At 41.6% G+C, this 24602-nt stretch overlaps 1 protein-coding gene across 1 annotated transcript in view; it reads left to right on the plus strand.

The window, feature by feature from the left end:
- Positions 1-24602, plus strand: part of CYTH3 (cytohesin 3) — an 84746-nt gene that overhangs the window by 53060 nt on the left and 7084 nt on the right. Inside the window, exons 7-10 of the mRNA XM_069983779.1 lie at positions 237-349; positions 1260-1408; positions 5032-5143; positions 22623-22699. Of these exons, the coding sequence (XP_069839880.1) occupies positions 237-349; positions 1260-1408; positions 5032-5143; positions 22623-22699 (451 nt within the window). The remainder of the gene's footprint in view (positions 1-236; positions 350-1259; positions 1409-5031; positions 5144-22622; positions 22700-24602) is intronic.

Consider the following 24602-nt stretch of genomic DNA (forward strand, 5'->3'; position numbering starts at 1 on the left):
TGGATTGCCCGCTCAGCCAATCAGTGACTGGGGCTGGGCACCACCCAAGTCATTGAGTGGCTGAGCAGGCAATTGATCAGCCAGGCCGTGATGTTGCAGCTGGAAAAGCCAGCCAGAAATGACAGCAGGTGGATGTTGGCAAGACCCGAGGGCTGTGCAAGGAGGCACCAGGACTGGTAAGTGTACTTTGTTTTATTATGTTTAATAACATTTTATATATTGTTTTTGTGTTTCAGACAGTTTTTGTGGAGCTTCAGATTACCAGGGGAAGCTCAGAAGATAGACAGGATGATGGAAGCATTTGCATCACGATACTGTCTTTGTAACCCTGGAGTCTTTCAGTCCACAGGTTAGTAACTGAGAGATACATGACCTCAGGTGGTGTCAAAATGAGGAGGTTCTTTTAAGAAAAATGATTTTAATTAAGTTTTGTATTATTTATGTATATTATATTTTCCTATACAACTGCTATTTGGCTCAGCGTATTCCTTCAGTGTGCATTTGATTTGTTTTTTTATTTACCACCATCTGCACAGTTTTTTTTTTTTTTGTCTGACCTTTTGTTTTTAATTTTTGCACCTACAGGCATAATAGACGTAAGGGAACCTGTCAGGTATGTTATGTTGCCCTTGCTGAGGGAAGCATAACATACTATAACATAACAGATACGCTGTTTCCAGCCGTCTGAGACTTGACCTGTCTTAGTAAGAACAATTTTGAAGCAGTTTTCCTTAGAACTCTTTGTTGTTCCATTCTTATATTTTATCTTCAAACTAATGAATGAACTTGGTGTTAAAGGTTGGGGGTGCCTCCCTACATATTCTGATATTGTGTAATTATTGCCAAACTGTGATGATACACCTCTTATCGTATCTACTAAGAGTAATGACTTGTATTTTTAAAGAAGAAGTCCGGCACAGGGGGAAGAAAATCATTACAGTCAGGGGAACATAATAAAGAAGGTATATTTACCTATCACAGTGCCATGTCCTGCTCTTGGCCCCCCTGTCTTTATATCTCCCCTCCTCCTACGTCACAACCCGGCTAACGGATGCCCCGCTCAGCCAGTCAGTGACTGGGGTGGGACATCTTTTTCCCCCACTCCAGACTTCTCCTTTAAAAGGCCATTGCCATCTCAGAATGTGCACAGTTCATTTCCTAGGGTGTACAATGTACTGTATTGGCAAGATTGATTTCAGAAGGTTTATTCCCCATGGACACCAATGACACCAATGATATATTTTTTTCTGTTATATCAGATACCTGCTATGTCTTGTCTTTTGCCATCATTATGCTGAACACAAGTTTGCATAACCCCAATGTAAGGGATAAACCTTCCGTAGAGCGGTTTATATCTATGAATCGTGGAATAAATGAAGGTGGCGATCTTCCAGAGGAATTATTAAGGGTAAGTCATTGAATTATTTGGTTTGTTGATTTTTGCCGGTTTGGTTTTCTCTACTCAGTTACTGCATTTGATATACAGCCATCTTACATGGCGATCTCAAACAGCTTCTCTCCCATTTTTATGGCCTTTTTGATCTGTGATATCTACAGTAGGGGTGAAGACACAACATTAGAAAATAATTCTTTACTGAAAGAGTGGTAGGTACTTGGAACAAACTTTTAGCAGATGTGGTTGGTAATAAATCCACAGTAAGGGCAGACTTGGGGTCCTATTACATGGAGCCATTTTTAATGTCTAACTATAAACGATCGCAAATGAGTGTTTATCGTTAACCTGAAATCACTCACCATATTACACAGAACGATGATCGTTAGATACGATTGTTATTGTGATCGTTTATTCCTTCTGATCTCAGCAAAACAATTAACAATGTGCTATTACACTGAACAATTAGTGAAAAAAATGCAGAACTTGAGCGAACGAATGTGGAATTACAGTGAACGATTAATGATAATTTTAGGTTCAGATCTAAATCAACGATCATTGACATACTTACGATTTTTCGATCGTTGCCTGCAATTATACAGAATGATTATCGTTTAAATTCGAACGATATAACGATTTTTCGCCCGATAATCGTCCTGTGTAATAGGGCCCTTACAGATGATCAGGTGGTATTTTTCTGCTTACAATCTAATGTGTTCTATGTAAATTCATTTACCAGAAGACCCGTATTAGTTCAATAATTTAGTTACATAAACTGTACACAGTATCAAATCTGCAAAAAAGGTTACATACCCTTAAAGGTGTCTCAGTTTTCTATTACTGTTCATTACCTGTTTGGGTCAGTCCATCTGTAGTAACAGAGAGACCAAGATGGAACACAGGAAGTGGGGCAGGGCTTGGCTAGTGCTGTAAAATTTCTGGCTTTTTTTAATTGTCCTAAAGTCCTTAAAATATATGTAGTAAACTTAAAAGGGATACTTGGGTAATAAAAAATAAAAATTATGCAGACGTATATAGCATTGCTTACCTGTCTGTCCCGTTTTTTTAAACCAACAAACCCATTGATTTTGTGGGTCTGTAGTCCTCTTATAATCATTTCAGAAATCACTAGTTCTTGCATGAGCAGTTGTTCAATACTACAATTCCCAGAATGCATTACTTTCTCCCAATTTTTCATCAAAGCCCTTCCACCCTGCCTACTCGCCACCCACATGACTCCTGCCACTTCTCAGCCTAGAACTGCAGCAGCTGCTGTATGAATTCCCTGTCTGCTCCTGTGCATGTGGCATTGTTCAGCACAAGGCAGCATAGTATTAGCACACCTCGTTGTTCCACAACTTCCTGTCTGTAGTGAGACCAGCAAAAGGATGCTGTAGTTAGTACAGTTAGTGACAACACTGTATAAGTAAGTTGTAGCATTTTTTGGATGTAACAGAGTGGTGTGCGGTTACTTCTGTAAGTGATATTGTCACAATCTGTGTAGATACCATTGTTGGCAATGGCTCAGACGTATGCGTGTTGTGTCCTCATAAATTGTGTGCTATTTCTGTCTTCTTAACCATCTTTTTAAAACTCTGCAACATACCTTTTCTATTACATCCTGAGATTATTAGCCTGGTATTGCGTTCCATTACAGTGACGACGTACTTGAAAGCAGCAGTGAACGTCCTGCAGACTTTCCATTCACCTTGTTAATGCTCACATGTCAGGACTATAACCTGGATTTCTCAATACTCCTTTAATGTAAAGTCCCTGCAACCCATTGACGTTAACGGTCAAGATTATGAGAACATTATGTTGTCCATATGTTTTCCAATCTGGAATCAATACAAAGCACACATCTATAAATGCTTCTACTTGAAAAGGCACCGGTGGGCCAATAGTATGGAGTTCTTATGGAGTATGGTTCTTAGGTCATGCTTGTATTGAAAATGTTATCTAAAAATTACATTAACATCTGTAAAGAAAATGGCCATTAAATTCCCAAACTCGGGCGTAGTCTAGATGGTGCCCCCAACCCATGGCTTGCTAGCTATTCATGCAAAGGAATGGGGAACTGAGCTCACTTAAGATGTTGGGGAGCCATGAAATGCTGTTATATAACTGTGGCTTCCCCTTCCACCCTTCACTCAGACGCATAGGAGGTCATGCTACTTGCTTACAAAGGAATGACGGTTGACCTCAGGGAGATCAACCAAAACACAGTGGAGACACCATCACGTGTTTCTCAACATCAGTGAATTTAGGAAAATTGCAAATATACTGTGGAGACTCAGCTTGGCTGTTCCTTCCGGGTAGATGGTCTGGCTAGTTTACTGATGATGAGAAACGTGATGGTGTCTCCGCAGTATTTTGGCATATATTCTACTTGCATAGGCTCCCTGTTATGTGCGTTATTAGTTAGTGTGAGTACTCCTCTTTCCCTAAAACCCATTAAACCTCTTGAGCCCGGTTGGAGTATAATTGCAGGTGTCATGTACACAGTTTTAGGCCACTCTAGGCTACAGCCCTATTGCAGCTGCAACATATCAGTAAGAAACTAAATGTCTGTGATCCACTACACTACATTTTCTTTATGTCACTATAGGGAAAAAAGATGCACATTACTGTTACAAAAAGGGGTTGTCTGGGGGGGTGCTTACTTCCTCTCCTCCTGTATCACAGAAGTATAGCTTCTGAAACCAGAGGGGGTGGGTGTATAGCCTGATCATTGTGTGTCTGCATGCAGTAACCGATAGCTACCCAATTTCACTTATGTGGCTGCATCTATTAGACATTGCTTCTATGCTGTGATGGTTTAAGGTCCCTTATAACTTAAATCTATAGGGAAACATTTATTAAGGGACCTATTACACAGCCTGATATTGAGGAGGAAGTGAACTTCGACCCAGTCAGGTTAGCGCTCGCTTCCTTCTCGTTCCCCACTCGCAGTCTGTGCTATTGCATGCACAGACATGTGCTGCCGCCTTTCCTATTACATGGAGTGACGGCCAGCAGACAGGGGTTTTAGATCGGAATTAGAGAAAATGCTAAAAGACAACAGTCAGCCGACATTGTGCATGTTGGCTGATCATTGCCTTTCAACATGAACTATTGCGCAAAACGATTTTTTTCCGGAACGGCTGGTAATCGGCCAAGTACGGCAGATAATCTTTTTGTGTAATCGGACCCTAACTCTCAGATGTTGCTGGGGGGCCCTAAACTAATGTGAACAAGCTTTTATAAAATCCCCCTCACATCTGGCTTCTGTGTTCTATTACTGCAGCAGCAAAGCAGGAAAAAAAAAATAAAAAAAATCAACTGAAAAACTGTTAACATAGCCTTATACCGAGTCAGTACCTTCCACACAAGAAGCTGCAGATGAGCTGAAAATTGAAAAAGGATGTGGATAGCAGGATAGACTTAGACCCCATCCATTATCCCTATGGATTTACCAACGCCTGCTCACAATACAAAGCGCACAGCTGTGCAGTTTCCTGCCGGTGAACAAGACTCCTTCTTTTTTTCCTTGTTTTGCTGCAAACAGGGAAAATGTTACTGTTTTACATACAAAAATAATTGTATATTCCATCCATATGTCTCTTGTACATGACACATCGTATTTCTTCCTTCTCCAGAATTTGTATGAGAGTATTAAGAACGAGCCCTTCAAGATCCCAGAGGACGATGGGAACGACTTAACACACACGTTCTTCAACCCCGACAGAGAAGGCTGGCTCTTGAAGTTAGGTTAGTTGACTCATAATATACATATGGATTGATTTCTCCACTGTTGCCTCCAAGACTTTTTAGTCGAGCCTTTGAAACCTACCTTAGCCCCTAACCAGCTAACAAGAATACCTAATACTCTGTGTAAGCCTGGGGGAATGTCAGGCGAAGTGAAGTCACTATCAGAGTTTTATTATATCATCTTATATTTAAGCTACTATTATTATTATTGCCATTTGTTTTGGGGACGTTATTACTTCTATGAATTCATGTCTGTAATATTTTATTCCGTCAGATTATATTCTTACCTGTTTGTTGAACGCACATATTATTGACAGGCCTACTTTTTATTAAAATTTTTTTTTTTTACATGTAATCTTTTATGTTTAAGTGTATTATTGATGGTTTATTTTTCTCGTCACTAATCTGTTAGACTTAGATAAGCATTAGATGGCGTATGCTTATCTTTTTATTGATTCGCGATTAGACTTTTATTTAGAATATTGAACTGTACCCTCCCAGCCTTCTCCCCCCCCCCCCCCCCCCAGAGTAGAAGATTCCTTTCCATCTGGAGATTGTTCAGTTAATTGAAGCGAATTTGGAGGCAGACAATCCATGCATTGCTAAGCTGCTCGATAATTATTTCAGCTCATTACATTCCAAGCCATGGTAGCAGAGCTCAGCAATTTGATTTGCATCAGCACAGTGCAATATCACATACTCTGGAGTAGCAACCCTCCGACATGACCCCTTCCTTCTAGTGCCAAACGCACGGATCCTGAGCTGGCGGCTTTGAGCTGAACTGCTCACCGGGTGCTTTGAGCAGCACTATAACTCCTGGAAGAAAGTAGGGTCAGCAGCCCTGGGAGTTGGGAAGACCGGCTGAAGAGGAGGCGCTAGATAACAGGACAAAAATAGAAAGCTGGAAGGATTAAGGTGGAGTGTAGTAGAAGCTGTGCGGGTATTGTGGGACTTGACCAGCAATGTGTGCAGTACAACATCTGCAGCACTGTTATGGTCATTGTAGAAATCATATATTGTAGCTTAATAAGCCAGGTGGCGGCACAAAGGGGCATGCGGGTTATGTTCTGGAGAGAACAGACATAGTAAATCAGCAATCTTCTAGATATATAAGAATTTTTCTATACAAAGCTATGAGTATGTGCTTTGTGTGGAAAGCCACTGTTACAGTGCTGTACAGTTATCCCTGGGAATTGTTGAATACAATTACATAGAAGAGCTCTTATTCTTTACAGTGCAGACTTCTTTTTAGGGTCATATCTGGTTAGTGTTTTTATTCATTTATTTCTAGATCGCAACACTGCCATTTGGACTTTGTGTTTATGCTTTTGTTGTTCCTAAAGCTGTCCTTATAATAAGTACCCTGTAAACGTGCATGCTTTGGCCAAGCGTACATGCTTACTCTCCAGGATAAGCTGTTGTTAGACACCTCTGGAAATACCGATTCCCCAGGGAAAGAGTTTATCTATCTTAAAGTCCGGTGAGTTTTAAAATTTCTCAGCAGACGGGTGGCGGGAACGTAATAAACAAGTGTTACTTTCCTTACCAGGGTTAGGTAACTTGTTTATTATGTTCCTCTCATATAATCCATCAGCCTTGTCAGTCTTGCCGATTCCTGTTCATTTATTTTTTTTTTTTTATGTTATTTACCTTAAAATGTACTAGTCAGAAGGAGGGGCTTGTCCGAGTCCCTGATATTGCCAGCTGACCTGTCAGAGACCCTTACATTGACACATTTGCTTTGCATTTTCTTATAAATTTGTCATTACGTGATTAGTTATTATTATTTTTTTTCCCACTCATTTGTGCCTAGGGCAGGGCTGTTCTATCACATGTTCACTGCACACAGCTTGCATAGGTTAATGATCCTGTAGATTTAGAGGCAGACCATTAGAAGATTACATGGATTGTGGGTAAACGAGAGTTACCAGACCCCCTTGGTTATCTGGCCTCTCTAGTTTGTCCCTCCGGGTTATGGGGGCAAATGTGCTTGTTAATGGTGATATTGGGGAGGGTGAATGCAAGCTGAATATTCCTCTGACTGGTACTACTTAAACACCATTTAATAGTCATAGGATGCCATGTACTGTTAAATTGGTACCGTATTCTTTTTTTTTGCACAGAACTCTGAATGGACCTTGGTTGCCATTGTCATGAAATGAGTGTCAGACTTGCCACTGCCCCTGACATGTTTTGTTAAATATTTTATTTCCTGATAACATTTATGGAACTCTGTTGGGCCATTCCTCTGTTCTTTCTCCTACACTTTTATTAAATAAATTGACAACTGGGTGTTACCAATTTCCTTGTCTTTACCCATTCTGAGTCTAACAGCAATGATTAGACAACTTGAGACTCTGCAGGGACAAACCCTACTAGTAACACCCACTTGTCAAAGTATTCATAAATTTCTAGTATAATTGAGGAATGGCAGTAAACAGTAAAGGTGACCATACCCCTTCACCTACACCTCTTCTGGCTGCGGCTTATCACTCCGAGAACAAAGGAGTCAGGCAGTGATTTTCCAACATCATCCACCGGTGGATGGTTGGGAGAGACCCATACCCATTAAGTATAGAGCTACTGTGCAGCTCACGGTGCACACCAGCTGCCGCGGTAGCTTTACAAAGGGGAAAAATGTTTTATTATGCTGTGCCAGGGGCTGCAGCTAGTCGTCTGAGCTGCCCATGACTAGTCACAGCTGTCTGCCTATTAGCACGCAGTGCAGGAATGATTGACAGGCAGAGAGACCACTAATGGGTCTCTCTGCCTGTCAATCTTCCCTGCAGAGCATACTGACAGGCAAAGAGCCGTGACCAGTCCCAGGTGGTTTCCTGCCCCAATGACTAGTTGCCACCCCTCTCCCGGCCTTGCACGCCAGAATAAAAAAAATAATTTCACCTTTATAAGGCTACTGCTGGTATGCTCCACGAGCTGCACAGTAGATCTGTACTGTGCTTAAGGGAACCATATTAGTACAATTTTGCTGACTGGTTCCCTTTTAAGACCATGTGCTCTCTTTGAAGGGAGAAAATCGCAGCAAGTATAAGAAAGCTACTAAGATTGGGTGTAGAGAAACCTGGGCGATGTGTTGTTGCTTTCTTAGGCATCTGTATCTATCTGTTGGAGTGAGCAGCAAATGGCCTGACCCATTCCTCAGTATTCTAACACAAACTTATTTTTCCATTTTTATTCTAAAATGTATAGGCTTCAGCTTTGTGAATATTGGTTCATCTCACAAAATGTTACACAACATTTTACCGTCTCTACCTGTTAACTGGAAAACTCTGTTTTGGCAGGAGATTTCCCTACTCTGTACCCCCATCCATTCCAATTACCAGTGTTTTTGCATTTGGGGTTACACTTGGGGCACATGGTTTTTGCAGGTAATGAGATGATGGGCAGGGCTGTGGTGGGAGCCATACCGACTCCTCCTGCCACTCTCTGCAGAACTTAAGATGTGAGTTCTGCTAGTGTCTTTAGTGCCAGGAGTTATCTCACCTGCACGGGTTGAACTGAGAACCCTTAAAGGGGTTATCACACATTAGAAAAACTCTCTTCCAGAGACAGCATCACTCTTGTTTCCAGTTTGGGTGGGCTTTTGTAGCCCAGTTCCATTGAAGTGAATGACAATAACTGCAAACCAGAGTCCTGCTGTTTCTGGAAGAAAGTGTCCATGTTTTTCTAATGCTGGATAACCCCTTTAAGTGAATTGTTTGTGTGCTACCAGCCTGAAGAGGGATCTCTTCTGTCTATTACCTGAGTGGGTCATCTTTGCTGCAAGATTATTCTCGACCAACCTTTCCTATTGTTTTTGTATCTTTGCCTTTCCAATATTCTGGCCATGGACTCTTATGTCATGCCAGTCAGTAACAGACTGTATTCTCTAGTGGGCAAATGTATATACTGTGACAGCCTAAAGAATTGAAAATTAGCAATGGCTGTAAATTTAATGTCAGGTTTTCTAATGCCCTGTACAATGAGGGAAATCTAAAAATAGTACTGTGTATATACAGTATGTTTTCTGTAATCCGTATACAGAACCCCTGGGGTTACATTATATTTTTGCACGCTATCTTAAGTTATCGCTCTTATAATGAAGCTATCTTCAAAGGAGAGCTCTGCATATCAGATGCTTAATAATTCAAGTTGCTTTTCAGCTCACGGCCTAAATCTGAAGAGCTTTGTTGGTATTTTTTATCATTATGTGAACCTTCAGGCACTCCTCTAGAATGCTAATGCCTTTTATCCATATACTGGTTACATCTACCATAGAGTAATCTATAATAGCCAGTCATATGTGGTTGGACACTAAAACTTCGGCTACTACCAGGCTTAACAGCATTTCCCTATTGGACTGGATTTGCACAAACATATTGCAGATACATCTTTGCGCCCTAGTAATGTATGCAAATCATAGCCCAAACCAGTGACCTGGACTGACAGCATCATACTGATCATAGGGTCCCTTAGTCAGGCACCTATATTAGATCATATGACTCCGGCCTTGGTCAAAAGGATCTGCTGTGAGGAACTAAATTTTCTATAACTTTTTTTTTTTTTTGTGTGTGTGAAAATGTTATAATGCCCGAACTCTCCATCAAAGTAGTTTAAGTTGGCAAAGTATATGCCAGTATTGATGTTCAGACTAAATGCCTAGCTTGCTATTAAGGGAAGCCTGTCATGGCTAAATATGCATTCTATAGAGCAGGAGGAGCTGAGAATTAAAGGTTCTAGCATAACCTGTGATTGATTATTTACTATGTAAAATGTCTCTTGCCTTCCTCCTTGGTGCAGTTAGTCATGTTCCCCACGGTCCGGTGAGACCATTAGGAGCATTAGGGAACTAGAAGCACTGCCACCCCCACCCATTGCACGGATCAGCGCTACGAGGGCAGGCAGTGCTCCTCAATGCCCTCCAAGTGCTTCTAACTGTCTCACTGGACCGTGGGGATTACGACTAACTGCACCGAAACAGTGCAAGAGACATACATTCCTCCTCGGTGTCTCCTGTGCAATAGGGACATATCAGCAGGTGAGATTTGTCTAACCTGCTGGTAGTTCCCCTTTAAGTGTCTGTAATGGACCATGGCTTGAAATGAGGACTATTATTGGTCCTTCCGAGAAGTTTTTCCAGCTGTGGTATCATGTAGTCATGACCTCTGAGTTACTTGTCACATGGTGTCCTCAATTGGTTTATTATTTTTTTTTTAATACATAAAAAGCTAATACAGATGGGGTCTCAACTATCTTCACTGATGGAAATTTTTTGAACAGCCTACCATGTATGTCTGTGAGTAGCTGCTTTATATAAAGCCACACTTTCTTAGATGTGGCTTCCTTTTTTCCCCACATGCTATTGAGAAGTCTCTGCTAAAATCCCTCACACTGCATTCTCCGACATGTTTTGATTGGGGGAAAAAGTTAAAGCTGTAGCCACAACTAAGATCGGATGTACTAGAGCTTGTGGCTGCCCACAGGGCCTTATCCTAAGGTCACCAAAAAGTAAACACAGACAGAGAGACTGCCTGATCTGATCCTCTGTTTGATAGCTTTAGTAAATAATATCTATCTTCAAGGTATTAAAGTAAAATTTAGGCCAAAAAGAAACTCCTTTTTTTGGTCTGTTTTTGTCTCAAGTTCAATTTTATATGTGACATACCTCAAATTTAGGAAAGGAGGTGGGTATAAGTTGCCCTACCCCTAGTTACCATTTCTCCACTTGGGACCTGATGGAGAGGGCCGTGTAGCAATTGTCTACTCTCTGCCAGTTTACCATAAAACTATTTGTTTCAGTAGTTTACAGAAAATCTTGCAGACTAACTACCAGGTAAGTGGGATTTTTTTCTTTTATCGGTTTTATTGGTAGAATTCCCAGTGGAGCATGAATGGCCTCCATACGTCTTTTATAATGCTCTCCTCAAATACAGTCAGTATCCTTTTCTTGATTTTGACGTTTAGCATGTCTTGAAGTATGTGATGGGCCAAAATACAGCTGTTCCGTGGATGGAGAAAGTGTTTTTATTCAAAAATGACCAATTGTAATGTAGCTAAATAAGCAATTTCAAGGTGCCATTGAGATGCTCACATGTATATGTACCTAACCACTGGTTTTCCATCAGTCACTTGGCAGAAACAGCTATGGTCACATCTAAATCTGAATACAACGCAAATAGAGGTCCTCCTAACCTTTACCTGGGATTCCAGTCAGTCCAGGTTGTGTTTAGGACAAGTCATTGAAATTGACCTGTAACAGTACACCGCCATTATATGACATGACTATAGTGCTGGAGCCAAAGACTCCTAGGACAGAAGTGATGACACTAGTCCCTAGTACAGTTATGGCGGGGTGGAATTTACCATTTTCCACAAAGCCGGGCAGCCTTCTCCTGAACGCGTCCTCTTATTCATTGCCAAAGCTGATGGGTATGGTTTACCACAAGATTTCTTATATATGAATGCATTTATCTACAAACAGTGATTATTTTTGTGTGTCTTCTTTAATTTTTTTCCATATTATCTGTGAGTTTGTATTGGTTTGGTTTGGCTATGATTTTAAATAAGTGGTTTAAATGTGCCTTCTTGTTTTCCTTATGGCCTATGACCTTTCACCTTTCTGTTCTGTGACTGGCTGTCTCTGCTTATTCTGCGTTAGGAGGTACGTACACAAACGCTTCCAGCCGCACAATTTTAGTTATTCATTCACTTTTCTTTTTTCGTTCTTTTTCCACCAAAATTTTAATTTGCAGATTTTAAAAATAATCACGGAATTGCGCTCTTTTTTTTTTGTTTGTTTTCCTCCCCCATAATCACCATTTTTTTGCATTATTTTTTTTTTTATTTTTTGGTTGGAAAAATCTTCCTGATTCTTCTGCCAAGCTTCAATTTTCTAATACGAATTGGTTAACCAGCATTGCCATTTACCAGTCACTAATTTTGTGCTTTTACTGAGATCTGCAGTCACTTTGGAAGCCTGCGGTCCTGAGACTGCAGCCTACAGATCTCTGTAACCGCAAAGTGCCTGTAGCACTCGGGCTCATTTCTCAAGAAGGGAAAGTGCCACAGACTACGATCCCCTGGAGGGGAGAATATGACTATGTGCTGGAGAGGGGTATCCATTTGCAGTGTATTTAGAGTCTGGTAAATACATTTCAGCATAAATCCTTAATGCTAACATTTCAATTGCACAATGCGAGTTAACACGTAACCCAATCACTTAACTCAGTCTGCAAAAAAAAAAAAAATCTACAATGTCTTCTCTGATTCTTACATTGCACAGTGTTTAAATAGAAGGTGCCTACCCATATTTATTGGTCTTGGAACAAATAGGTTGAGCAGCCCCACTTTCTTGGCCAAGTTCTTCGCAGGTCTTGTGTACTAAAAGGGTAGCTTCATCTGAAGTGTATCGTTCCGCCATCAATTTCTTAGCCTTGATTTACCTCTCCTGCCTTTCTTAATTATGGTCCAGTGTTCAAGAGGTTGTCAAATTGCCTTGGCTCGTGGTCTGCAACATTGAATATTAATGTGATCTAAATTTGGTCTGAGTTTGCGTTGGATTAAAAGATTTAGCATTTCCTCATATTTTTTTTTTTTTAAACCTATAACCAGATAGTTTTGGAAAGATTTAAGTGGTCACCGTCCTTTCAAACAACTTCCCTTTATTTCGTAGTCCTAGGAATCGAGCTTTCAGAGGATTAGTACTGTCCATGCAAGGAAAAGGCTTCCCTTTGGTCTGGACAGCAGCAGGGCTTATTGCAATCCGTCGCTTGCTGTGGTGCTGCTGTTTCTTTCATTTCTGCTCTGACAGTATTTTGCAAAATTCCATTGAGACAGTAACCCCTTCTCCCTCACATGCGGTCCATAGTAGTGTATTATATAGATTAGTGCAGTCTGTTCAGTGCTTGCTGTGATGCTGCTGTATACTTTATTTCTGCTTACACTGCACCTTGCTTAAGTCAGTGCATCAGTAACTCCTTCCTCCACATATTTGTGTACTGTGTAAATCCTAAGCATACGGCAGTAAAGACCTGTTCAGTGCACTTACCAACAGTACACCATGACGTAGGAGAAAAGAGTGTGTGTGTATGTGTGTGTGTGAATGTGTATATGTATATCACATTCCTATGCAGCCCCCCCCCCCACAACCTCTTCAAGTCCAAGCCCATCTATTAACTGAATTGTTAGACAAACTATAAACCCACGTATCTCAGGAGTAGAAGGACATATCAAGAAAAAAGATCTAAAGGTTACAGGTCCTCTTTATAGAAGCATGTCTAGAAGAAAATGTTGAACCCCCCAATCCCCCCCCCCCCCATTCACCAATCAGATCAGACTACTGTAGTGAAATGAAAACTTCTGAGCAGCGTATTTTTTTTTTCTTGTTTGTTTCTTGTTTTCTTGTTACCCCTATCAGACTTACAATTTCCATCTATTTACTCCTGTGAGACACTTGGCTTGAAATTCCACACAAATTCTGAACGGACCCTTATAGTGTTCCGACCTGTTCACACTGCGGAAATTCCAAGAGGAATCCCTGCCGCGGACTCCGCTTGGAATCTTGCCTACCTCAGTGTCTCAATGTTATATATAGGGCGCCTCCGCTTTCTGCGGCTCTCTACTCAAAGAATTGGCATGTGCTATATTATTGATCAGTGCTTGTTACAGCTTGTGTAATGCTCTGGTCACACAGTGCAATTGTGTTGCACATTTTTTGTTAATTTCTGTTAATGTAAGAGCAGATTTATCAAGGGGACAGAACCAAGTGAAGAGAAGGAATATTAGTTCATTGTGCAAAAATGATATGAACAGCTCTGATATAAGCCTGGACAGCGATGGATGAGCTAGCATGAGGAGAGACAGAAGATTGGGGAGAAGCCATCTTCCTTCTCCCTTCAAGTGTAATGCTGTGCATCGGGCCAAGCTGTTCGACATTACACTGAGTGATGTTTGCCCTTGTGGTGGCTGCTTTCCATGCGTACCCTGCTGGTCACTAAATTCCCAATGGAGATTGGGTTTTTTTGTAGAAATTAGCAGAAGTGGTCCTCCAAATGCTGATGAATAATTCATGTGATGCTCAGCCTGCCTTGTGCTTTGTACAGGCAGATTAGCCGTCGGATTGAGTTACATTTTACATTGCCACTACTACTTTCCAGTTCCCTGCTTCACTTAACACTTCTGAAAATCAATATAGGTCCCTGTAGACTTTCCAAATGTCCATAAAGACAAATGGAGCAGTATTGAGATCATCCACTACTATCAGTCCAGGCAACAATGAGCTTCTGATAAGTCTGTGGGAAGATCACATTGGTAAGGTTTGTGACCTTAGGGGTCACTCACACATCCATAGAATTCTGTGCAGCAGTTTCAGTACAGTAGCGCAAACTTTCGAACTGCTTAGGAGTTCCCGACATTATTATTAATCATGATACTAGGAACTCCCAGGTCCAGTCCGCAGAACAATCTGTGTACGGACGTGTGAGTGACCCCTCAGGCCTCCAGCAAGTTCCAAACAGAAAGAGGGACTATCAGTGGTTAGAAAACTGGGTCTGCTTCTTGTCAAACACTGTGCCACACCTGTCCATTGGTTGCATCTGGTATTGCAGCTCGATCCCATTCACTTAAAATTATGATGGACAGGGGTGTTCCTTTAAAAAAAAAAATAATACATCAGACTTTTTTTTTTTCTCTCTCGACAATCCCTTTCAATAATCTGGTTGGCTGTTTAGGTGGTGGTTATTATAACAGCATTGAATAGCATATATGCAGTGGCCGCTCTGGTTTTATAATCTAGCCACACTATGTGTGTTTGTCAATATGTTGGTTTGGTCCAGGATTAGAGTAAAGCAGTGTAGTAAAAGCGGGGGCCTGCATTTTCTCGTAATCTCACATTTTACCTGGAAAGCAGATTTGTGGGCTTTGCTGCTGTAAAAGATACGCAGATTAATCCACCGTCTGTCATCTCAATCTCTAATGGATGTGGGATTATTCGGCCATGATTTCCGCTTCTCTGTGGCAAAGTGTTTTTTTATTAAACTTTGCATGATTAGGATACCACTTAAGAAGTGGCTCAAATTTTATGTTAAAGGGGGCCTGTCACCATGAAAATGTGGTTTATAATCTACTGACCTGTTATAGAGCAAGAGAAGCTGCAAAAGCGTCAAGGAGGCTTTGCTGAGCCACAGAATGCATGCATCCTCCCTCCCCTACCCCTCCCTGCCTTGTTTAACATAGAGAGCTCATATTCCAGCACTGAACCATGTACTTCAGTCGGTTAAAGCAGGGAGGGGTGGGGGAGGGAGGAGGCATGTATCATTAGGCTCAGCACAGCCTCCTTGACACTCTTGCTCTAAGCATGATCCGCCCACCGGACTCCTAAACTCAGAATGAACAGGGACTTCAGCCAAAAAGTGCCAAGTTGTTCTGAATCTTTTCTTTCTAAATTATCTTTCCTTGCTTTATGAGATAATGTTGATATCACCAGCAGTTTGACGTTAAGATCCCCTTTAAGACATTATTTGCAACTGCATATGCTCAAATATCTCATTCATACTGAGAGAGGTATTCCTTTCCTATAAGTAGATAAGATATGGATAGGGTATGCCAGCACTTGGTTAAAATTAAAGGGAGAATTAAAGGGAACCAATCATGTTAAAAATGGCTATTAAGCTCCGAAAATGTGCTGATAGACCACTCCGCATACTTCCCATACATGTCCCTATATCCCCCGTTCCTGCAAAGAAAAACTTATAAACTTTCTTTTACAGACTGGCGCACTGTATGGTAATATCCCCCAAGTAGTCATCTGGACGTTGGGCTGTGGGAAGGTAGCCACGGTCCCCTGGGCGGTTTGGCAATGTAATCACACCCCTCTGGGTGTGATTCAAACTCCGGTGAGGCTGTGACGTCCTCCAGAGGCATGCCGTAGCGTCCGGTGGCGGACCAACGTTGTCATCACACCACTTACAGCACAGAATGGGACTTGCTGTACTGTGCATGTGCGGCGTGATGACCACGTTGGCGCGCTGCCGGACCCTACGGCACGCCTCTGGAGGATGTCACAGCTTTACTCGAGTTTGAATCGTGCTCCTCACGTCCAGAAGAGCGTGATTGCCGAACCGCCCAGGGGACTGTGACTACCTTCCTACAGCCAAACGCCCAGATGACTACTTGCGGGTTATTACCATACAGCGCACCAATCTGTGAAAGTAAGTTTATAAGTTTTCCTTTGCAGGAATGGGGGATATAGGGACATGTATGGGAAGTGTGCTGAGTGGTCTATCAGCACATTTCCTGAGCTTAACAGCCCTTTTTAATGTGATTGGTTCCCTTTAAGGGCTCTTAGTGCTGCCCCCTCTTCACATTCTTTACAGCCATCCGGCTGTGCTGAGGACTGCCCCCAGCCCTATGTACACTAATATATGATGTTCCCCTGACCAGAGAGTGGATGGGGTACCACTTTATAGGGAAAGAATGACTAGGAGATTCTCCAGATAAGTGTGGGTTCCAGGGGTTGGATTATAAAGATGGCTTATATCTTAGAGGTACTCCATCTCTTCATCAGATAGTAATACCTCTTTAAGTAAACGGCTCAATATAATCAGGGCTATAATAAACATTGTCTCTGTGATTGTGAGATGTTTTTATGATGGTCTTCAGTGGTGATAGAACGGTGCAGAAGGTTATCCATCTCCTATTCATTCTTGGCTTCCATGGCGGTGATTCATTTCAGGACCCGACTTGTCTGTTTGCATGGAATTTAATTAAAAAGACCCAATTATATTAAAGCAATAATCTACATGATGGAGTGAACAGTTATTATGCTGTACTGTCTGGTCAGCTGGTGACCTACAGGATGGATGGGGCCCCTCCGAGGCCTCCAGGAGAAAAATCCATGCATTAGGTTGATTGTTTTTTCTCCAATAATCTTTCATGAAATTGTATTCATATTATGTCACATATTAGTTCACTTTGACTTGTACTGTTTTTACAGTATTGATACCTGAAATAAAAAGGGCCTGCCTATACAAATGTTAAAGGGAAACTCTGGTTAAGAAAGATTTAACCCTGTTCGATTCCCACCCGTGATCTAAACTTATTTGTAATAGTTCTTCTACATGAATTGGGCTGTTTGTCTGCAGCCCTTACTAACTCACACCTTGAGGCCGCAGAATATCCTCCCTTTCTGGTCCACGGGCTCAACTCCAATGTCCTCCCCCTCCCTTCTAAGAAAGAGGTCACATGATCTGTCTATTCTTTTGACAGTCAAGCAATAACACTTCATCTGTAACCCCATCCACCATTGACCACTTGGCCAAGTATGTGGGAAACGACAGCCTCACCAGAGCAGTATAGGGGAAAGGAGACAATGTTTTTTTCATCTCTCTTTTTCTCTAATTTATGTCTGGGGCTAGAAGCAACGTAGACAAGTGGGAAAGGTGTCAAACAATAGTTGCGGGATCGGTCAGTGCACCTATGTTTTTTTTGTGCATTTTATATTTTAATGGGATCACTGGAGTTCCCCTTTAAAGCCAATAAGGTCCCTTAGTGACTGGATCCATCACGAGTATGACTAGAAGCCATGATGATAGTGTGAACTGTGAACATAGTCTAACATCTCTGAAAATGGATGCGGTTTGGAGAGAACTTGTCATAAGTCTTATTTTCACAACTTGCATGCTTATCTCAGCCAAGAAGAGGAGAATAAACCTCTACTAGAGCAAAGCATATGGAGATCCAGCAGACATAGCCGTGACAGTCAGACAAACCTCATATTAGATTGTCAGAGGGATTCGTCCACAATTATCAAACAGACTCCTAATAGCAGTGCAGCAAACACAAGATCTGAGATGCTGTGTCACTGTAATGGATGGGTTTAAAGACTGTAGCTCTGATTGAAAGGCTTACTCTATGAATCTGGTATAGCACCATACGAAGCCTTTTGGAAAATTGCTATGGTTCCTATAGCTGACTGCTCCACCTTTCCAGTGCACATATTCCCTGTTGTGCCTCAACTGTGTGTTCTTCAGAACTTACCATATCAGTGGATAAATCGCATGTGACCTAGGCTGACATTTTTATGGCTGAACCAATATTCACAAATGTATTAAATGACAAGAACTAATGGACCCATATGAAACAGGAGGTATTTTATGGTTTCCAAAAAATGGCTGCCTATATTGACCCGCGTCACGCTAAAACACAGTCCAATGTTCATAGGGCTGGGTTCACTATGTGTTTTTACTGTCTAACTGTATAAATTAAAAGAGGAAAAAACGCATGGTAAAAACTATTTAGCTGTATGCTATACTGCAGGGTTTTTTTTTTCCCCACGTACATAAAAATGTGATCGAGTTTTTCCCGTACGTTAGATTAAATGTACTGAAACAGAAAAATAAAATTGATGCCGATTAAAGCCCTTTTAGTGTCAAAAGTTTATTTTTATTATTATTATTAATTATTATTATTTTGCGTCCAGTGGGTTGAGCCAGGTGTTATTGATATTTTTCCTATAGAAACGAATATCAATGTTTTCATCCCATTTTCCTCTAAAAGACGGTGCCTGCGGATGAGACCGCATCTTCGGTGTGACCGCTTTCCCTTTAGGTTGTGTTACACTGGTTTTCTGCCTCCTGTTTTTGACACTAAGCTGTATGGATTGAACATAGGCCAATAATATAATGTGGAGCCCATTGAGCACCTTACCTAATGGCATCAGATCCTGCCCTCCAGAGTTTAGAAAACTTTTCTCAAAGAGCTTTCCAAGACTGGATCTGACCGTGGCCATGCCACTTAGATGTATGCTTGTGCACAAAGCCGTAATCCTGTTTTAGGGTACAATCACACAGGCCGGATCCGCTGCACATTTCTCACTGCGAGAAGACATAAATGGCCGAACCAGTCAGCTTCTCTGTGTCCCAGGCCAGTTCTAGTCCTAGTCCACTCTAGAAACTAAAGGCTTTCATTAGAGCAGGAGAGGAGAAGAGCTGTGATAGACCCCTACTTCCTGTACATTATATCCTACAGTGATAAACCTGTGACTGGTCTCCAGTGACTAGACTGGTGTCCGGTAGTTTGGGGAGCAGAGCTGTATTTTCTCCTGACATCTGTTTCGGCACTTCTGGGTAAAGATTTCCTTTAGAGTGAAAGTATAAATGTCTAGATGAGGCCCACAGGCTCGGCTCCCTGCTTTTCTCATTACCTCTTTATTTCCCTATCCCACTTTGTCTGTAGAAATATACCACTGATTTCTCTGTGGAAATCATTACCCTTTGCCACTTGTCTGGATGTCTATTATGTATATAGATGTGTTGTCCCCGTGTCTGGTACACTTAGTGCAGAGGCGTCATAATCCGCCAAAGTAAATAAGTCCCCACAGCTAAGTGAGGAGATATCATTTACTTATGTGATAAAGCCAAATACAATGCACAAAGGGGTAAAATGGAATTAAATAATATATACTTAGCTAGGCAGGCATACAACATGGGGATGGGACCGCTCTGCTGGATCGCCACACTGAGCAGTCATGTTCCACAGGCCGCCCTGGCACTGAAAGCTGGAGAAAAATAATACACCCCCAAATCCGTGCAGGAGCCTGATGGGAGCCTATTTAAAGATGCTCATAGTATAGGAGTGAATTTTTATAATTTTGCATATTTTTTTTATTTTTTATTTTTTTAAAATAGCAATTGGCCACTCAAATTCCAGTCCTTTTGCAGGCTATTGGCCACCATAGCATTCTTTGGGCCACACATAGACATTTGGTTTCAACATTGTCCAATTTTAACTATGGGGCTACAGCTGCCGTCCTAAGAAATACATTGATAAATTGCAGTTTAGTGCACTCCTGTGGGGTCTGCAGCTGTCAATATAGTTGTAATGGGAAAATCTCACTACAGAAAGTGTGTATATGGCCCTAGCCTTACTTTACGCCCATCGGAGCGGCACATTATTGTTAATCAATATAATACACATCCCTTAGAAAGTAAAGAGATTAGTTGTCCTATGGTGACCAGGCCCCTTGGGTTTGCTAGCATTGCTTTTGCTAATGGGCTTGATGTATATGTTTGCAATAGATAGGGAGATTTATTTTTTGTCTCATTATCCAGTTTAGTTACATAGGGGTTATGTACAGTGTCACTTGTATTGGCTACAAGCAAACATTATGGTAAAGAATAGATGGAAGAGGATTAATTTTACTGCAGTGTCTCTAGTAGTCTATCCTGCTGTCATCTATAGTATATAGATTTTATATATGACCCCATATTGTGTAATGAGCTCATATTCTCCAGCACTTATCTTGGAAATCCATGAGGACAATGTAATTCTAACTTCTGACTATCCAGCTGATGCAAAACTACAACTCCCCATTGTGGTCGTTGTAGGTTTGCAGCAGCTGGGAAACTACAGGTTGGGGAACACTGTTTAAGTAACACCACCGCCACAGCCCTTACATGCCTCATTTTGTTACTCAGTACCTAGTGAGACACCCATATAATTAACACTGTCGTGTTTGTTTGTTTGTTTTTTTTGCAGAAATCAATAGTCCAGGCGATTTTAAGAAACTTTGTAATTGGGTTTAATTATCTGCATTTAAAAAGCCTTTTTCCAGCTGCCCTCCCCCCCCTTTTCCATCCACTGCACAAAAAAAATCAGGAAATTGTGACTTGTTGCATCAGACGTACCCAGTCTGTTCTAGGGAGAGGGGGGAGGAGGAACGAGGGAGTTAGCCGACAGCAAAAAGCAGATAACAGAGGATTACAGGCACAGAGCTGGGTGAACCCTGTAATCAGAGCTCAGAGAGGTCAGTGGTGACTGTCAGAGGAGATAAAGGGTGAGGTATTTGTAGATTAACTCTTTGTTGTCCTGCTTTGGTCTTTTTATTTAGCTCTCTCCATAGGAGAACAATGAAGACAGGGGGGAGAGCTTCAAACGGCTAATAAACCCAATTAATAACTTTCTTAAAATCGCCTGGACTATTAATTTCTGCAAAAATAAATTTCACGACAGTGACACTTTAAGGATTCAGTTTCCTCAGCCTATACCAGGAATGGGGAACCTTCGGCCCTCCAACTATTGCAAAACTACAATTCCCATCATGCCTAGATGCTTTGGCTGTCCAGGCATGATGGGAATTGTAGTTTTGCAACAGCTGGAGGGCCGAAGGTTCCCCATCTCTGGCCTATACAACCCATGGGACTGTTTAGTGGGAAAATTAGTTATGATTCTTCTTTCTATACTTCCTGTAATACAAATACTTGGCTGATGACATCTGCCAGAGGAGAAGCTGGATTTACATGGTGGCAAAGCTGGACTCTCTCAGCATTCAGGGCGGGTAGTGTCCAGAGTGGTGGAGATGCCAGGCCGATGGGCTGCATACAGAAACTCTTAGGTGTATAATGTAATTTTCTCCTCCATGATATCCTCTAATAACATGATCTGTAATGACATTATTCTGTAATGATGTTAAGGCATGGATAATGGATACATAAGTACTGTAACTCTCTGACCTGTCATCTAAAAGAAGATAAAGCTAAAAAGAGACTGTAGACTTCTAAGTTGGAGTCCTCTTTACCATAGGCAATATGCTGTAAATTGGAGAGTCCACCATTGCTATCCTACACCTCTAACTGTGGAATAAGCCATTGGCTGAAGAACCTGACATTGCCTTGATCTATTCCAAAAGATAGAGCGCCGGGCAAAGAAGCATGAGTTTCCATAGCTTTTGAACACCCATGCTTACAAGTCACGCTCTTGGTCTGCGTTTCCATTGGCTGCTTACTTTGCTGTCATCTTCACTGTTGTGTCCAGACATTGTATGTTTGTTTCCAGGCTTGCATCTGCTTTCTTTGTATATATGAAATGTTATTTGTTCTTCAACTTTTTTTTTTTTACAAAGTTCTGTATTGAAGTTTACCTTTGCATCCAGCCAGTCACCTCCCAGTAGTAGAAATGGTTAAATCCAGTCTCCTTGTACATAAAATGTAAAACAGGTGGAGGCTATTTTTATGTATGCCCCAGCTAATTGTGAGATTGGATGACTTCATTGCCGCTCACAAACTTTCCCCAGCGTTTCTCTTTAGGGATGGCTCCTGGACTTATTCCAGAGCTTGTCCTAGGATTTGGTCACGCACAATAGAAGACGTTAGTCTTGATGTGCTCTAATGTAATGTAGTGGAATCTTATGACAGATCTGAAATCATGGAAACCCCCTTTGGGGAATCCATAAAGGCCTATTACTCGGTTATGTTAGTCTTCATTTCCTTTTCCCCTTGTAGTTTAGGAAGAGACTTGAGTAACCGAGGAGAATGTGCTGGATAGATGAAAAGCACGTGTTCTTACACAAATGACAGCTTTATCATTTATAAGAGGGGCAAGGTCTCTTCTAAAGGTCTTTTAAGTGGAGAGCTTAGTTCTGGAGGTTCTTATGCCACATGGCCATTTACAGGCTGGTTCCTTAATAGTGTGATCTTTGTGTCTCCAGGAGGAAGAGTGAAGACATGGAAGCGCAGATGGTTCATCCTGACTGATAACTGCCTCTATTACTTTGAATACACAACGGTGAGTAGCTTGGGTATCTGGAAGGGACACCAGGCAGCAGTATTATAACCCTCCTGCACACTTAAAGTGGTTCATCGCCATCTGAATAGAGCCCCATGTAATCCAAGCAATGTGTCTGGCTTTACAGTAGACTTAAAGTGGCCTTGTAGGCAGGAAAACAGAGACTTAAATAAGGACAGATAGGGCTAGTCAATGGGATTCTGGGTATAGCTCTTTTATTTTAATAGTCCTCTGTATTGGTTTGATACAACCTTTTTTAATGTATGGGTACCTTCACAGGTACCGGATCAGCAGAGCAGGTTCAGAAGCCCAGGGGGGCATTTCACAGCTCAGGTAGCTCCAGCCCATATCCTCTAGTGTTTGGGAGTCAAACAGGGCAAACAGATACAAGTGGGCTGGGTTATCCTACTGAAGGAGAGGACTTTTGAACAGCATATGGATATCTCTATAACAAGTTTTTTCAACTTGCACCACCTAGAGTGCACAATCATACTTCCTATACTCTATAAGGGCCCATTCACACTGAGTCATTCTTGCAGAATTCCAAGCCGAGCCTGTGCTGCGGATTCCGCTTGAAGTTCATCCTGTTGTATTCATTGAATAGGATCCCTTGTGTGCCTTCCGCTCTCCGCTGAAAGGATTGACAGAACTTCAAGCGGATTCCGCAGCACGGGCTCCGCTTGAAATTCTGTGAGCGTTACTCAGTGTGAATGGGCCCTAACAGGAAGTATCACTTTATTTTTTGAGTGCAGACAAGGCTGTCATTTGCATAATGTTCCTTTTACACCGAAACCTGGTAATCCAGTAATGAGGACTTTGTTACATTAAGGTTATGTCCTTAAATTTGTTGTCAGGAAAAAATATTTTATTGTTTAAACCTGCTCAAGGTGGTGGATTAAATAAAACTGTGCATACTAAGCTGCTGTCTGTAGGAGGAGAACAGGTGGTAATGTGCAGTAATACTTTTACTGCCGTTACGGACGATAATCGTCCTATGTAATAGAAGGCAACGATCAGCCGACATGAACGATGACGGCTGATCGTTGCTGCTGTTCGTCTTTCAACATGTTGAAAGACAAACGACTGTGATAGCAGACCGCCACTAACCTCTATGGGCTGCCCAGACACCCTAGCCATCTCCTGTGCAGCCCCCACCTCCCCGCGGCCCCCTCTGCACTTGCCCACTGGCTGCCGACTTGTGTACTAGTGCCGGCAAACGAGCGCTGATGGCATTCGTTTTCTCCTCTGTCGCTCCGTGTAATAGGGGATTTCTACAGTAAAATGTTGAATTCCAGATAACCCCTTTAAGGTTCACAGACCGGATAAGTGGTGACAGAGGAGTTCGATGACCTGGTGAATAATAGCTTTTTCTATGTGAGTGCTATGAATGCTCCATAGGCAGAAATAAAATGTCTGGTGATCTGGAAAAATCTGTCTGTCCTTTCATATTTCACAGTTTTATGCATTTTATTTAACAAAAGAAATACTGTCAAAATAGATGTAAAAAATGATAGATTTCGTCCCACAAAATATTCCTGTGGTCTGGCTACCAGATATACACCTTGTTACCAAGTATTGTATGTGCTAAGAAGCTGTCCAGTCTTGTGTGTGTGTGTGTATATGTGTGTGTGTATATGTGTGTGTGTATATGTGTGTGTGTGTGTATATGTGTGTGTGTATATGTATATGTGTGTGTGTGTGTGTGTATAGGGCTTTATCAGAGTCAGATGAAAGAATTGAAAACTTTCTCCACATTCTGGATCACATTCAACATGGCCCATTAAAGGAGGCTGGGATACATTTCAGTATTCTTGTTTACAGCGTAGCCATAAGCTTTAGTAGCCCAAATGTTTTCTATCTGTGACTACGATTGGTCTGCATAATGCTGTTATATGTTTTATTA

Source organism: Dendropsophus ebraccatus, chromosome 9, assembly GCF_027789765.1.
Source record: "Dendropsophus ebraccatus isolate aDenEbr1 chromosome 9, aDenEbr1.pat, whole genome shotgun sequence".
Classification (NCBI taxonomy): Eukaryota; Metazoa; Chordata; class Amphibia; order Anura; family Hylidae; genus Dendropsophus; species Dendropsophus ebraccatus.